Source organism: Ictidomys tridecemlineatus, chromosome X (assembly GCF_052094955.1).
Source record: "Ictidomys tridecemlineatus isolate mIctTri1 chromosome X, mIctTri1.hap1, whole genome shotgun sequence".
NCBI lineage: Eukaryota > Metazoa > Chordata > Mammalia > Rodentia > Sciuridae > Ictidomys > Ictidomys tridecemlineatus.
The window spans coordinates 49,974,749-49,993,276 of NC_135493.1; the positions used below are offsets into that span (position 1 = coordinate 49,974,749).

The following is an 18,528-nucleotide window of genomic DNA, read 5'->3' on the forward strand; positions in this document are numbered from 1 at the left end:
TCCCAAATTTTAAGGAAAATTGATCAATATTTGATTTTAGTCATTCATAACACAATTTTCACTTTTTAGCTTGGGACCTAAAGGTCTTTAACAGGTTTTGTAAATGTGATTGGTTTATTTTTATTATTCTCATGACACTTGTTTTACTTCTTTTATTTGAATTTCCATATCATTAAAAATAAGTCCATACTCATCACATCCATTTTTTTATCTTTTCTGTTATTAAATTAGAAAGAATTTTGATCTCTATGTTCTATATCAGACTGAAATTGGAATTTTAAAAATGAAAAGCAAGTACTTTATTGCTTATCTGTGTAAAATAGTCTTTCTCTTTTCATTTAAATATATTTGAAAATTACATTTAAATTTTACAAGAGTTAATTATTTGTTGAAATAACTGAAATATTGTGTGCTGGTGGGAATATCATTGAAGGAGTAGATGATTGTATAATTTTATTTAGAAGATCAATTCTACCACAAGTGTCTTATGAAAGTACTGTTATTTTTCTTTTCTACTTTAGTTTTTATTAGCATTAAATTGCATTGCCTACAGAAGAAACACTTTGTGATGAAAAATAAAAGGTGCTGTGTATGTCAATGACACTTAAAAACATTCAACAGTGTTCTTTTTATTAATGCTTATGATTGTATAGAAACATTACTTTCATAGTTTTACTCCTGTTTTTCTCTTGCTGACCTATTAATTTTCTATTAACATTTCATACATATTTGGTTTCATAATAGTTCAATTTTATTCAAAGTGTATTTTAAACAAGTTCAAAGTGTTTATCGTTTAAGCTTTCATCCTTATATGAATGTTATTAAATGTATACTAAAATTTAAAAAATGATTAAGAAATAATTTTATTATTGACTTTAAAACTTTACAAAGAATAAACATCTGAGCATCCATCCAGACTGATATAAATCCAGGTTTAAATAGACATCTATATGTTTTGTTTAAAAATAGACTTTGCTAATTAGTTCCAGATCAAGCATGATCTGTTTGAAAGAAGTCACTTAGCAGTGGAATTCCTGAATTTATCCAGAAAATGATGAAGACCCTTAACTCTGATATTTTAAATGTGATAAAACAAAGATATATATTTTTATTTGTGAAGACAGCTCTATCATAGCAAAAGTTTCTTAAGCCATGATAAGATTAATTCTATTGAGACACTTATTGTGTTAAGGTCATTTCCATTATTTTTCCCCATAATAATTTGGAGACAGAGCAATCTGTTAATCAAACACATTGTTCTTCCTTTCACTACATTTCCAGTAAGTAGCAAGTTCTATAACAGAAACTCATATCTCAATAGAGGCCTATATTTCACCATCACAGGCAATGAAGCGAGAAATTGTATTGAGTTCTTACAAAATGTTGAGCCCCTAAAATACATGAAACACATTGCCTTTAGGGAAAGGACCAACAGTTACCCCCAAGAGGCCAGCATATGGCATTGGCTTGGTGCAAATTTAGAAAAACAAATTACAGAAGACAAATTTCATGGACTATATGCATCCTTATCTAACTCAGTCAACATGCCCTCTGTAAAATAAGGTTGAAAATATAATGTAATATGTTACAAAATACATTATTTTGTAATGCTAATATAATATGTTGTGAATAAGAGAGCTATTAATTGTGTCTAACTTTATCAAAATCTCGTTTTAGCTTTCATTCCTGGATTAAAGAAAGGTACAGTACAAAACAACACAAACCATAACCATGATGCATGTTTCATTTTAAAATGGACTGCCAATTTGTGTTTGTTTTAAAAACTCTTGACCTTTTCACTTGTCATAAAACATTGCAATTTCAACTGTTTGCTTCAAACACATTTCTAATATTTTTCAAATGAACAAATATGTAGGAAGCGTGCATAGTCAGTTGGATATCTTGCATACCTGGATGTTTTTCCAAATTGTATGTCATCAGTCTTTAGATAGCAAAATTAATATTATCCTATAGCTATTTATTTGATCTATCATAGTTGCTTTCAAATTACCCCATGGACTTCATTATTCATTTTTTCCACTGACAATGAAAGCATTCTCAGCATTTTGTGTGATAAAATTCTACTTTTCTGTATTTTTATTCCAATTTGATCTATAAATTGAATGTACTATATATACACTAAACAAAATAATCTAAGTTTAAATTCTTTGTGAATCATACATAATATGTAAGATGCATTTTCTTTGCCAAATTTTAATGTATAGTTTATATGTGAATACATAATAAGTTAAGGTTGAGAGCAGATTTCTTTAAACATGGAGTTTAAGCAATCAGTTTAAATGTGTATAATTTTATTGTGCTGATAAAATTTTTCATGCTACAGGATAGTCTGAATTTTCCAAATACCTTTATATTAATTATGTATTGCATGCAATTCTTTATTGTCCACTTTATATTTGGGGATTCATCTTCATGTTGTTTCATTGCTATTTAAAACAATAATTTATTTCACTTTGTATATTTTTCAACTGTAATTTGTAATCCATTGCTATTTTAATCACACAGAAATAGCACTTATAGAATGAATCATCTTGAAATCAGTCATAAATCTGAAATTTTTTTGTAACAAACCTTACCTTTAATCATTAATTTTGACAGAACTACACGAAGAATATGCTTTATTTTTTTGTTATTATTTTAAGTGATTTAAAATGTTGCTTCAGACTTTTTAAAGTGAGTTGGAGTATTTCTCTTGTGATCTTATATATTCAGTTCTAATATCCATGATAAATTTTTGGCTATCATTAATGTGATTTTCATTTTGTCTCACTACTTCTTAAAGAATTTTAGATACCAGATACTATTCAGGAACCATAGAACTATAGATATCTAATGGTCATGGGAACTTATTTGTGTTTATGGTGCAAAGTGTTTGAATCATAATTATTTAGAGGTACAGTGCAAAGAGCATTTGAACGTGACTTAGGACACCATAAACTCTAATGCAAGTCTTATACCTAGCTATATGTACATATTTAGCAAAGTTTTTAAACTCACAGAATCTCTACTTTCTTTGATTCTCATTTTAAAAATTGTGGAAATCATGTCTTTGAAGCATGATAATAGAATTATAATAATAATAAAACCCAACAATAGCTATTATTTTAATATGTACAATATTCTAGACTTGGTAGCTAAATCTATGTATATTTTTAAATCTTATAGCATATTTTGATGTAGATCTATTGTTATTCACATTTTTTTCAGAGATGGAAACCAAAGCAATGCAAAGTTAAATAATATAAGAATTCATGCTATAATCTCTAAAGCATGACACCTATTTTAGAATACTATTACTTAGATTCTTTGAAATATCAATATACCACTGAGTAATGACAATTGCAATTAAACTCATAATTAAAAATTGGCTTATTTAATAATATATGTTTAGTATCTTCATAATATAGTTGGGCTCAGACTCAGAACTATACTGAAAAACAATAGTATTTTATTTTGTGATAACTTTTATATCAATTTTTGTATATACAACTTCCATCTTCAATTCATTTTTGGTACACTTGGTACTTTTTTCTCACATAGTACAGCTTCTTAAGCATATTTCATATAATGAAATTTTATCTTAATAGGAAAAGTCATCTCTGACCCTAATGGTAATATTAAAGTAGGATCATTTCATTCATTCAGATTCGCATTGAGGACTGACTGACATCCAGGGATGAAATTAAACAATTTTTCAAAATATGTGTGCTTTTTTCTCTCATGGTAAATTACATATATGCAGGCAAATGCTTAGAAGTAAGAGTATGATTTCTACTTCAGGATACCTTATTTGTCCCCAAAGAAAAAATTGCAGATATATACTTTCAAACTTATCCAGGGAAAATACACTAGTATCTGCTTTTTAGTAAAAATATATTAAGATACATTGATAAATTGATATTTTATTGTATTTGCTTGCAAGTGCTTTTTTTGTACGTTTGAACATGAGAGCAAGAGTTTTAGATTTGTCCTTACTGCTGTCATTGAGTTATGGTTTTCAAGCAGTAGAATGTTAACTGGTTTGTCTACCTGAAGTCATTTTTTTTGTGCTCTCTATAATAATGTTTAAATTGCCCAAGCTGATTTTTAGCACATTCTTACAGTGTTTTAACAGAAAACCTTTCCCTTTGGCTCTCACTTAACCCGCAAGTGTCCTGTTCTTGAATTACATTCCCATAATTGTTAGTATTCAAGAGTCAGCTGTGATTTTGGTGTTCATTACTTTAGACTTTAAATGTTGAATTTGAGCCAGGGATAAATGTTGAGTAACAAGAGTAAGGGGGAGGATTAGGGTGAGGTGAAAAGACGTAGGAAGACTATGGGAAATTGATTTTTCTTTGGACCAAATGAATCACCTACTTATCTTCATTTGACTACTTAGTTAAAAAGAATTTGTGAACACAAACATAATTCATTTTTGTGAAGGATAGATACAGAGTTTTCCATATGTCAATTAGTAAGAAAAATAATGTCTTTTTACAGAGTAGTTTTTACATGACCAAGAGTTAATGAAAATAATATTAATTCCTTCAAGCTAATTTTGTATATCCCCAAATTCTCACACCAAGGGACCAAACCAGTATGAGGTTTTGTTAGTTTTATTTTATATTACAAATAGTAGGCTATAAAATATCATAAAAAATATTTGTGAAAGGAATTAAGTCTTATAAATATTAGCACTTAGATATTTTAACATATAAAATTGCTTTCTTCACATAATATATGACAAGTTAATTCTGCCATTTTCATTACATATTATACATTGACAAAAGGAGATGAAAAATGTGCTTCATAATAAAATTATCTTGCCTTCTAATTTTTTCTTTAAAAAGATAAAAGTAAATTTGATATTATTTATCATCCAAAAGTGGACTAGAGGAAAATAATTATCTTTTTGGTATAATGTGAAGTTATTGAAGTTACAAAATGGTTGCAGTACTTAGTAGTATTTTAATTCTGATAAAACATTTGGCATTGCTTTAAACTAGTATATAAAGCCTGAAGATAAAATTTGTTCTTCAAACTTCATGATTTGGACTTACGCTTGTCATCTTTTTTTGTTTCTTCATGTACCTGAAATAAGTGGCATTATAATTAACAGTGAGCTGCTTGTTAGCAAAAGTTTAAATGAAGCATAAACATTGTGTAATTTCTAGATACTTACCTTAAATTAGCTACAAGTTAGAATGGTAATGCTCATTTTATAAAGCATAATTTTAATATACATCATTTTCTGCTTTTAATGTTTTGATTGACTCTATTTGGCTGACACGGTAAAAAATACAAAATATTACATTTGTTCACTTTTTTGCTAGTATCACATTAAAAGCTATTTTTCCCCTTATAAATATCAAGAAAAACTGTGTGGCAGTTTCTCCTGTGTCAGAAAAATATTAGTGTCACAATGAAACACAACTGATATATTGTATTTTAAAAATATATCCTCCCATAAAATTTGCTTAAACTATTTATAAAGTATTCTTAGTTTTCTTATACAAAAACTCATGTTAATAATATGAGCCTTTAAGTGGAGTTAATAAAGAATTGGCCTTTTTTTAAAATCTAGAATTATGAAGGTATAATACTTGCAGCATGCCAAGATAAAATAGAGTATATAGTTTAAAAGTCTCTGGCCTATTTGCTAACCCATGATAGGCTAAGCACTTTGTTTTCTACAAGAAGTTACCTGTTTTTATTATTTCACTCCCCATATATTAACATTTAGCTTCTCCATATTTATTGAAATACCATACATCTTTCATGGCCTAATAGAGTAAAGCTTCAATTATTACCCAGCTGAAGTGCTATCTTGTTCCAAGTGTCAATTTCATGTACAAGATTTCTAGTTCACATATTTTATGTATGACTTTATGCTATTTATATATGACAACTAGGAAACTAGAGTGGAGACCATTTCTTACACTTGTTTGCAACGTATAGGTACTCAACAAGCATTTATGAAGTGAGAAAAATGTGCTCAGAGTAATTAACTGGTCAATTAACTAGTCAATCATGACTAGCATTACTAGTCATAAAATAAGACCCATTCTATGGAAATTTAGTTATACTTTGCTACTGATATTATTTGTATTACATTTTAGAGTATCAAACACTGTAAATACTAATCATCTTGCATATATTTTGTGAGACTTCCCCCAAATTTGTTGATTATCATACATTTTTCATTGTTTCAAATATTGTCAATTTTATTTTCTTGTAACTCAGCATTTTTAAAACATTATAAGTAAACGATTGTCAAGTCTATTAATTTTTAACATACTATATTAAATTGTATATATACATATATATATATATATATGTATATATACAATTGACAGAATATGTGTCCCCTTCCCAATTCTTAAAATATATCTTTCACAATTCTGGAAAATGCCACTCTTTTTTTTTTTTTTTTTTTTAGAGAGAGAATTTTTTAATATTTATTTTTCAGTTCTCGGCGGACACAACATCTTGGTTGGTATGTGGTACTGAGGATCAAACCCGGGCTGCACGCATGCCAGGCGAGTGAGCTACCGCTTGAGCCACATCCCCAGCCGAAAATGCCACTCTTAATTTGTGCTGTTTAACTAAACTAACAGAATATTAAGACTTGTTTTAATTACTATATTTGTTTACATTTTAAAAAGGTTTATCCATATTTTATATTCTTAACATTTGTTCTTATAAAATTAAAACACTAAAACCAAATATAGTTGCAGACAAAGGCAAAACAAAGAACAAAAAGCAAGAGATCAATTATAATTTGATTTTTAAAAACATATCTATAATACCAAAAGTAGCAAACCAAACAAACCATCACCAACAACAAATAACCATTTCAAGCATTGCTAAAGGCTGAATTGCCTTCATTCATGAAGAAGTTGTATAATAAATGCTTTTCAAGAATATTTAAAGTTTAATCTTTTCCTTTTTCTTTTGCAGTCTTGGGGATTGAACCCAAGGCCTTCTCATTTTAGGCAAGTGCTCTACCACTGAACCATATCCCTAGTCATTAAACTTTAAGTAAAAAAAATGACAGATTCAGTGCTTATTTATCAATCTAATCTTACCTTTTTTCTTCATTTCGATCCTTTTTGGTAATTATTATTATTTATCTTGCTTTAAAGTTAGTTTCAAATGATAAATCAGCATCCAGAAGAATGTTAATTAATTTTCTGTTTGATTGGAAATAATCATAAAATTAATCACTTTTGGTTTATTATCTGGGCCTACTATGAAGCAGATTTTTTTGTTTGAAATGAACTTTACAAATGGATATTTTTTCCCTAGGATCACACGAAGAATTGATTATTGAAAAGGTAACTTTTTCATTAAGTAAATTGTTGATCTGAGCCAGGAGTATTGAATTTCAGCTTATTTATTACTATTGATTTTGCTCACCATCATCAAGTGGGAATATAATGAAAGCCACATGTGTAATTTTGTATTGCCCAGTGACCACATTTTTAAATGTAAAAAGAATTAGATGATATTAAGTTCAATAAAATATTTTATTATATATAATATATCTAGAATATTACCATTCCAACATGCAATTAATATATAAAATTGTTAAAGATAGTTTTCTATTCTTTTACATAGTGAGTCTTGAAATGTGGTATATATTTTACACATAATAACACATCTTAATTCCAGCTATTCATGTTATGTTCTCAAGCAGCTATATATGACCAATGACTACTGTATTAGCTTTTGATACTTTTTAATTATTAAGGATCAACTGTTGGGTTTGAATTTGTTATACATTGCTTTGATATTATACCTGGAAGAAAAAACAAACAAATGGAAACCTTGAAATCCTTGAATTTATGCTTGCCCATCAACATTCCCCTTTCTGGCTTATCATAGTTGCAAGAAAAAAAAAAACATTTCAAAAAAGTGCTAGGTTTCAATCTAGGGTCTCACACATGCACATTCTACCACTGAACTACATCCCCAGTAAACTCTGGTTTGTTTTTCCTTACCATGAATGATGGTAGAAAGAAATATTGAATGTGAAGGAGAAAGGGCTGCATAGATCAAAGTTGACACTTTCAATTGCAGACTTTGTGTTATATCTTTGAGGCTCTTAAGAACCTCAATTCATTTATTTTGCTCTCTTTGAAATACTTGAATAGATTACAAGAGGAGCCCTGGGTAAAGAATTCTGATTGGCACTAGTTAATCTGGAGGTTACAGAAGCATGTATTTTAGAAAGTATACTGTCTAGTGTTTTATAATAGCTGATTTGTATCATTACCAGAATTTGGAGCCAGAAGTCTTTAATATTTCCTCCTATTCATATAAAATGTTACATTTCAATGTTAATATATTATTATATAATTTAACAATTTAACATGAGTGTTAAGGACATGAATTTCTGGGAATGTTAACTAAAAGCCTATATCTTAAACAAATCTAATTATATAATTATGTATCTATGTAGTGTTCATGGTGATCATGTTCACAGGATGTATTTAGTAGACTTACTAATTATGGTATTAAATAATGCTGTGTGTAAGTGATAGATTAAGGTATTTATTTCTTCTTTTAATAATCACTTATTAGTGGTCCAAAATATCAACAAACTAAAACAGAAAATACCCTGCAAAGTGATGAAATGCAATTATTTTTATTAGGTTCACATTCAAGAAAATTGATAATGCTTTATATTCTTAAATACAATCAAATCTAATTATAACATTGCTAATTGAGAAAAATGGAGAAGACAGGATTTAACTATTATTCAGATCCCAGTGAGATTTATAAAATACAGTTTAAACAGTTTGCTGCTTGGAGAAAGCAGCTGTTGAGTGCTTTACACAGTTTGAATTTACACCAGATTAACAAAGTTATATTTTCTTTGCAGTCACTATTTGTTGCTGTGCTCCAAATTTAATAAACTAGAAGGTGAGAACAAAAAAATGGGGAAGTTTATAGAACTTGTATTAAAAATTATCAAATTATATTCACTTGTGCCTTATTAAGCTTACTGTAACATACATAAAATGTTAACAATGAGAATATTGCTGAGCATGTAGCTTAGAGGTAAAACATATGCCTAGCATGTGTGGAGCCCTGAGTTCAATCCCCAGTGTGATGGGGAAAAAAAGAATACTTTGTAAAATAAGAAAAAGGGGAGGTATTCCTGTCAGTGAATATCAGAATATGTAAACCTACGACAATCAAGTTGATGTATGTCATCTATAAGGAAACTGAGAAATCAATGTGGTAAAATTGAACTGAAGCCCAACATAAAACTTACATGAATTTGACATATAATTTAAAAATAATCTAAACTTGAAATAATCTTACGAATTACTAAGTAACATTGTGAAAATTGACAAGATATTTTTAAAAGATAATCACTATAAAATACAGGTCCAAGAAAATTAAATTTAAAAGCTGACTAAGACCTCAGGCCATAAAATTTAGAAGAAATACTAACCAATGAAAGGATGGTGAATTATTTAAATTTTATGAGTATCTGTAAAGTTAATGTCAAAATTGTTCTAGAATAGATCTAAAATAGTTTGTTGAGTTGAATTACTGAAATTAGTTCTCATGGTGATGATACAAAAATTATTGTTAATTTTGGTATTTTTGCCAAAAGTTTCGATTTTAGAGTAGTTTTGTTGTCATTAATTTAGATAAAGCTCTTGAAAGACTATAAAAGTTAGGATATTCTAAACCAAGTAATAATTATTCTCTTTTCACTTTTTTGAATATTTATGTTAATAATAATTAACTTTCAATGAGCAGGTATAAAACATTCCTCATTTTTCACATTTCAAAGCATCAACAGATGTATGTAGGCACTTTGAAACATCAGGCTATTTTTAAATAAATGTTTACATGATCTCTTCAAACACTATTTGATCAAATTTGTTAGAATTTGTAGATGTAGGCGTTTTGTTCTCTTAGTATTAATGAACCTTGAATGCAAAACATTTCCTATAATATTTGCACAGTCCTCCTTATTTCTCCTTTCCATTCCCTCTTATAATATGTTTGATATATTATAACCATGTCTCAGGATAACATAAAGATGAATCTTGAATGTGATTTCTAGTAAAATTGTATAATAATTTTAAACATTCACTCGATACATTCAGAGGGACAGAAGGTATAAAAGCAAGAATCTGGCTGAGTGAATCATTTTGAGAATGCACTCTTGCGTGCCTGCTTTCAACATACCATATATACAAACAGAGATTTGATAAATTGTGGTATAAAGGTGTATTAAGAATTGTAATGCAAAAAAATTATGAATGTAATGCACTCCATTATTGTCATGTATGTAAGAAATAATGAAAAATTATATGAATAACTCCTTCATGAAAATTGTAATATTACAATTTTAATCACAACTGCTTTTTAATAATAAACACATTCTTCCACATATTTATTTGTTTTAATTTTTATTTGTTCTATTTAATTATACATGACAGCAGAATGCATTTTGATTCATTGCACAAATGGAGCACAAGTTTTCATTTCTCTGGTTGTACATGATGTAGAGTCCCACCATATATGCAATCATACATGTACCTAGGGTAATGATGTTCATCTTATTCTACCTGAGTCTCCTAAAATCATCAGGATTTTTTAAAAAACTGCTTAATTTCATAATCTAATTGTTCAAGTGTACAGTCATTTGCTTTCTTTAGTCATTTTTAACTGCTCTAATTCATTTTTTGAGGTTTGTGTTACAACTCTCCTAAACTTAATATTTTCCTGTAGCAAATGCTCAAAAAAAGCAGCATAGCTATAAAGAGTAAATACTACCAAGGCTTTTATTTATTTCTTTTAGGTTTATATGCAAGAACTTCAAATTTTCATTTCATTTATGCTAATATTATAATAATGATTCTTATTTACAATCTGATAGTAATTCAAAATGAGCACTATATAACAAATACTTGCTTTTTTCCTGAAGTTTACTTAACAAATATGTCCAATTAATTGAGATAAGTAATATTTGTAAAGACCCTTTAATGGCTACTCTGAGACACTTTTCTACTAGAGCATTAACAAATCCTATTTTAAGGATTTGCTACAATGTTGTAAAATTTAATAGCACTGCCAGTTACAATTTATTCAAACTTTCTGTGTTTTCACTGGAATATAACGGTATAAATGTTTTCTCTTTGAAAGTGTATAGAGCAGGAATACTATAATACTTTGATTCATTGTGTTTATTGAGATATAATTCACACACCATACAATTACCCTTTGTAAATATAAAATTCTATGCTTTTATTAATATATTCACAAATTTATGTAACTTTTACAGACCACTGTAGGATATACAGTGGTTTATCTTTTGTTTATCTGCACATCAGTTAATACATTTGGTCATTCCTACCTTTTGACTACTGTAAGAGTGCTATAAACTTTCTTATACAAGTATATATATATATATATATATATATATATATATATATGGGTGTAAACTTTAATATTTTCAGAAATAGTCAACCTTTCAAGTTACTGCATTATTATACATTCCCATCAGCACTGCATCAGGTTTCCAGTATCTCTACACTTCCATCAATACTTGCTGATATCTGTCTTTTTAATTGCAGCCATCCTAGTAGATATGAAATATTATATCATTTTCATTTGATTTACATTTCCCTAATTAAGAATGTTGAACAGCTTTAAATGTTCTTATTGACCACTTTTATATGATCTTTGGAGAAAAGTCTATTTAAATAATTTGCTAAGTTCTATTTAGGTTTTTTGTCTTTTATTATTGAGTTGTAGAATTTTTTATACATTCTACATACCAGTTCCTTATGATATATATGATCTACAAACAATTCCTCCCATTCTATACATTGTCTTTTCATCTTATTGATAATGTTGTTTGAAGCACAAAAGGTTTTATATTTTTATGAAGCCTGATTCATACATTTTAAATTGTTTTTATTCTTTAGTTTTCATATCAAGAAATAACTGTCTAATGCAAGATCTTCAAGATTCACACTCATACCTTTTCTCTAAGAATTTTTATTTTTTGCTCATATGCTTGGGACTTTTATCAATTTTAAGTTCATTATTTATGTGGTGTAAGATTAGAGTCCATCTGCATTGTTTCTGCATCTATTTAGTTGTGACTTTTCTTCCTTTCTCTTCTCTTGAAGGACCTCTCTGACTAGGTTAGGCCCACGGATATATTATGCAATAAATTTCTTAATTAAAGTAATCTGATTAATAATATGAATTCCAGAAATCTTAAATTTGCCTCACCATGTAACAACTTATTTAAACCCATGCCTCACACATGCCGTACATGCCACCAAGTTACAGCCCCAAGCCTTCAATATAATTTTTTTGGCATGGGGGTTCCAGGGATTGAACTCAGGGATACTCAGCCACTAAGCCACATCCTCAGCCCTATTATGTGTTTTATTTAGAGACAGAGTCTCACTGAGTTGTTTAGTCTTTTGCTGAGGCTGGCTTTGAACTCAGGATCCTCCTGCCTCAGCCTCTCAAACAGCTGGAATTACAAGCATGCACCACCTTGCCGGATTTCAGTCTGAATTTTAATAATAAAAAATAAGTATCATTTTCACAATCAGGCAATAATATTTGCAATTTACATCCATGTGTAGTCTGTCAGATTTATGTATCTAATGTTAACTTAAGATTAAACATAGTGTAAGAACAAATAACCAAGGTGGGATCAGACCTCAAAGGATGCAGGGACACCATTTATAAAGTGTGGAGTCAATCAGTCAGGCACTGGAAGTTCACATTTTTAGGGTAGAAATTGGCGGCTGGTTACAGAAGGGGTCTGTTCATTATAGGTTACAATGAAGGTGAATTAATCATTGGAGACTTAAGTATAACATGTTGCTTTGGGCAGTCAGGAAAAAAGATGTGAAAGTCCAAAATTCATTGTTACTGAGAAGGGATGAAAATCCAGAGCCTGCCAGAGCTCATTGTTTATCTTCTTGCTCTGGGATCCATCATACCCAAGCTCACTGTTTGCTTTTTTCCACCAGGAATTATGGGCCCTGGGAAAGGGTGACTGTGCTTAAGTATTTTCCTCCCCCATTCAGGATCCATTGTCCTGGAAAAGGATGAATGTTTGACTTCTTCCCCCCTCCCTCTTCCAGGATTACACACACACACAATTTATTTTTTTCTTTTTATCCTTCAAAAATAATCAGGTTACATATTGAATTCCCTAAAGATTTATAACACATAACTAATCTCAAATTAAATGAATAATCTGGTTTTGTGGGGTTTTTACATGACACTCTGATAATCTAGATTTGTTTTCTTAAATTATAATTGGACACATTTATAAATTAACAAAGAAACATGAATTACCATAATTTTATGAAGACAAAGAGAATTTTCACAATTTTAGAAAATGGTTTGACATTTCTTATAGCCAAATAATTTATTACCTTTTACACAGATTACAGTCAGAGGTAGTGAAGGACTGCTAGAAAAGTGGTATTTTCGCCTTGGTTTGGAATTTTAATTATTCCTTAAAGACAGAGTTCTTTCAGTGAGTGATATGGCTGTGTTGCCAGTTGGTCAACAAATTGCCTCAGCCCTTTCACATGTGATGCAGGTATTGCTTTTTAATGGTCACTATGCATATAAATAATTTTGCATTGAAAGTGTGGTCAGAGTACATAAATAGAAAGTAGCTTTTCAAGATCTTATCTGAAAGTATAACTTTAACTATAGACCCCATTCAGATTAAATCATTCTTTCTGATAATGTTTTTTCTCTGTTTCAGAACTCAATTTATGATTAGGTTTTAGACTTAGGACTATGATTCACTTTGAGAGCATTTTGAATATGGCATGAGGTAGGGGTCCATTTGCATTCCTTTTCTTGTGTGATTGTCTCAGCAGAATTTTTTGTAAAGACTGTTCATTATTCCAATTGAATTATATAGAAATAAAATTATATTTTAAATATATTTATAAATTAATTAAGCTTAAAATTTCTAGAATTCTACCTCAACATTTGTTATTACATGGTTTTACACATTTGAAACTTATACTGTTGGATGCAAATAGTGTTAAAAACAATCAGGACAGAACAATTATCTTGCCTGGTATTCTGAGGCATTAGGCAGGGGAAAATGCAGTGACTATCAGTGACATATTCATACGACCTCCAATAGTAATATGAAGAGAAAGTGAATACACCCCATGACCTAACCAATATAAAATTAGGAATTTTGTTTATTTTCTTTCATTCTATTCTTTACTTTCTGATCAGAATTCTTCACATATTCAACTTTCGATATAATACTGTAGTGCCTAATATTTATAACTCCTTTTATCTGTCAGGTACATTGTTATATAGTTGCATAGTTCCATGTTATGAATACATGGATATAATACATTTGGAAGTGTAAAGTAGTAGATATTAAGAATTTAACAGAGAAAGACATATTACTTTGTAACATATTACTTTTTAGTTTTCAGAATATTAACCACCATATCTAAGCAATAAAAATATAATAATTATATAACTTAAACCAGTTAATGGCAATAATAATCTATAGATAATGCTATACATTCTTTGTCTTGGGAATGAATCACTCTATGCTTCCAGTTTTTAAGTAGCAATCTCATAGTTCAAAATCAGAACTTTATTACTTTATTAGAACTCCCCTTCCTATTCAATGATACCCTTTCCAAAAGATACAGTAAATGATAGAATGTAAATATTGTGGTAATTTGCAAAGCAATTTTTTTTCTAAGACTCTCGGGGGTTTTTAGCCCCACCCCCCTTTCCTCCTGACCTGCAGGAGAGATGGGGAAAGCATGCCCGCCAGACCAGGAAGAGCCAAGAAAGGCAAAGGTCGACTGGCTGCCTGCACCCAGCCCTCCCTCGCAGGAGGATAATCAGACGCACCAGAGAGACCAGTCAAAGCAGGATCTCAGTTTATTGAGAAAACACACACAGCTAATATAATGTACAGGAGCCAATCAGGATAAAGGTCAGCAGGGTGAGGAGAATTCACGTGTACACCCATCCTACAGGCCATAATGGGTGACAGAGCTGTCCACGAGGGCAGAAGGGTTCTGAGCCTATCCTCTGATTTTTCGTCACCACCCACAGCACTGCCTCCTGACTGATTCCAGGCGCCATCTTAGCCACACGTGGCCCCAGCACCAGGAAGCGGGTAGCAAGTTAGCAAGTTAGATTTCCTCTTTTCTGATGCAACATGCCCCACATGTTACATCATGCCCTGCATAGGACAAATAAAATTCACCTGATGATTTTTCACTTTAGTTTAAAATGATTAAAAGAAAAATTTTATTCTGTTTTATCACACAGAATAAGAACTATCTTTGCATAAAAAAAACTTATACATGCAATGTTTCATTTTACCATTGCTTATAGCTTCAGAAAAAAAACCAGATTGAGTTATTTTTACTGATTCTAATTTACAGTTTTGTGTAAATTCATATGCCAAGTATCTATGGAAATTCTGAGTCAGAGTTAGATGAGTGGGTTAGATGACTATACTACTGTGAAGTTATAGCACATGTGGGTGTGAACTTGAAATGTGTTCTGAGCTTAAAGTAGAACTACAGCACTTTGGACATAATGAGAGTAACTGAAACTAATCTCTTTCAGGAACTGCAGTAAAAATTTGAGTAGGTAAAGGGATGAGGAGGTGGGGAGCCTATAGTAAGAAAACTATTATATAGTTGGAATCATTTCTGTGTTGTCATCAGAGGTTATCCCTTACATTAAAACATTAATTTGGAGGGTATGGGGGTAGGAAAGTGTTATGCTTGAATTCGGGACCCCCAAAGACCACCAGAGACCCAAGATTGATGCAAGCAGCAAAGAGGTGTTTATTGCGAGCTAGCTCGGTCCTCTGCACGCACACACAGCAACTGGTGACACTGAGAGGCCCCAGCCCAGGGTTTGCAGCAGTTTTATACATTCTTTGGAGAGGGCAGGGACTTCACATACATCATAGTAAATCATCACACACGGCGGGAAAATCAAATAACAACTCTAAAACATAATTAGCACATTCACTGGCGGGAACAAGTTGGGTAGGGGTGATTGGTCAGTACAAAAGGGGTATTCATTTGAACTGATTGGTTTAAGCCAAGAGGGGTGTACGTGCTGAACTACATGGTTTCCCAACTTGTTATCAAACACCATAAAATACTGGGAGGGTCATCTGGCATCCCAGGTATTTCCCTGTCTCATGCTGATTGGTGGTTGCTAGGGGGCTGCTATGGATCCCCACCTAGCCTGACTGAGTCAGGGACACCTGGTGCAGCAGATCTCTCCTGTTATTTGTAGATAAAACAACTTAGCAGGGTGGGAATGTGCCTAGGAGTGCTCTGTGGGTTTTTCCAAGGACAAAGGCATGTCCCTTCCTTGGACAGGCTTTGCTCTGAGATAGAGGCTGGTTTTTCAAAAGATGGTGGAATGAGATGGACATCGCTACCCTAGGTACATGTATGTCTGCACATATGGTACAACGCTACATCACATACAACCATAGAAATGTAAAGTTGTGCTGCAATTGTGTACAATGAGTCAAAATGCATTCTGCTGTTACATATACCTAATTTTTTAAAAAAGTAACCTACCCTACTAGCTCCTGATCTCAAACTTCAAGCCTATATAACTCTGACATAATAAATTTCTGTTGTTGAAGAAAAAAACTTTTAATTTGATGGTTTTGTTTTAATTTTTAATCTTTATTTGCATTTTTACTTTTTATTTTTATTTTAAAAGAACATAAAATATAAAATTGTATACATTAAAAATTTCCAAAGTGATTTGATACATGAATATATTATACACTGTTTAAATCAGGTTAAATATATTTATCTCTTAAATCATTTATTATTTTGTTGTGGTAAAAACTATCAAAATCCTTTCTTCTAGCTTTATGAAATGTACAGTAATTTATATCTATAGTCATCACACTCTGTAATAGCACACTGGAAATTCTTGCTCTTATCTAACTCTAGTGTTCATTGATCAACTTTTTCCCATCTATCCCCAACCCTCATTTTTCCCAGAATTTGGTAAACATTATTCTATTCTCAATTTCTATGAAACCAAATTTCTATTTTCCACATATGAAGGAGGTGAGATTGTAACTGTGTTTCTATACCTCATTTATTTCACTTAAATATAATGATCTTGTACTTCCATCCATTCTGTCTCAAACAACAGGATTTTATTATTTGTATGGTTAAATAGTTTTCCATTTTGTAAATGTGCCATATTTTCTTTATTCATTCATCTGTCTTTGGCTATTGTGAATAAGACTGCAATGAACATGGAAGTGCAGATGTCACTTCAATATGCTGACTTTTTCTCCTTCAGAAACATATCTAATTGTAGAATTTTTGGATAATATGGTTGTGCAATTTTTAAGAATTTGAAGAAAGCCCATATTGTTTTATCTAATTTCTGTACTAATTTACATTCCCACTAACAATGTAAAGGTGTTCCCTTTTCTCCACATCCTTGACACACTTGTTAGCATTAGTTTATTTTTTTAATTTTTTTTAGTTGTCGATAAACACAATATCTTTATTTCATTTATTTTATTTTATTGTGGTACTGAGGATTGAACTCAGTGCCTCACATGTGCTAGGCAAGTGCTCTACCACTTAGTTACAACCCCAGCCCCTTTTAATATTAGCCATTCTTACCAGGGTAAGATAATATTCATTATGGTTCTTGTTTTGCATTTCCCTGATGATTAGTGATATTGAGCATTTCTTCAGTCATCTGATGGCTATTTCTATGCCTTCTTTTGATAAATGACTATTTAGTTCTATTGCCCACTTTTAATTCAGGTATTATTATTATTATTATTATTATTGCTATTGAGTTTTTGGAGACCTTTATATATTCTGCATATCAACCCTTTGTCAGATATATACACTGCAGAGGGTTTCTCCCATGCTTAAGTTGTCTAATCATGGTTTCCTTTGCAGTGTAGAAGCATTTTAGTTGGATATAATGCCATTTGCCAATTTTTTTTTTTTGTTTCCTGTGCTTTTGGGTTTTTTCAAAAATACCCTGACCCATTCCAAAATCCTGAAGAATTTAACCTTTATTTTCTTTTGGCTGTTTTATAATTTTAGGAACCACAATTAAATCTTTAATATATTTTGAGTTGATCTTTGGTGAGAGTTAGGGATCTACTGTCATTCTTCCGCATAGGGATATGTAATTTTCCCAAAATCTTTTATTAAAGTGAATGTCCATTGCCAAAGAATGTTCTTAACATTTTTCTCAAAAATTATTGGGGTGTAGATGCATGTGTGTACTTCTAGACTCTCTATTCTGTTTCATTGGTCTGTTTTTATCACAATACCAGGCTGCTATGGTTATTATAGTTAAGTAGCATGTTTTGGACCCAGGTAGCATAATATCTCCTGGTTTGTTTATTTTGCTCAAAATGGCTCCAGTTATTCAAGGTTTTCTATTGTTTAAATAACTTTTATCATTTTCCCTGGTTTTGTG

The 18,528-nt window shown here is 30.7% G+C and overlaps 1 protein-coding gene across 5 annotated transcripts in view; it reads left to right on the forward strand.

Annotated features, from left to right (window-relative positions):
• The window catches only part of Pcdh11x (protocadherin 11 X-linked), a 694,600-nt gene that overhangs the window by 588,251 nt on the left and 87,821 nt on the right, over positions 1-18,528 (forward strand). For 3 of the 5 annotated variants that reach the window (XM_040283706.2, XM_040283708.2, XM_040283710.2), the window contains one exon: positions 1,678-1,701. The exons of the other annotated variants lie outside the window; for them this stretch is intronic. In XM_040283706.2, the coding sequence (XP_040139640.2) occupies positions 1,678-1,701 (24 nt within the window). The remainder of the gene's footprint in view (positions 1-1,677; positions 1,702-18,528) is intronic. 5 annotated transcript variants of the gene reach the window in all.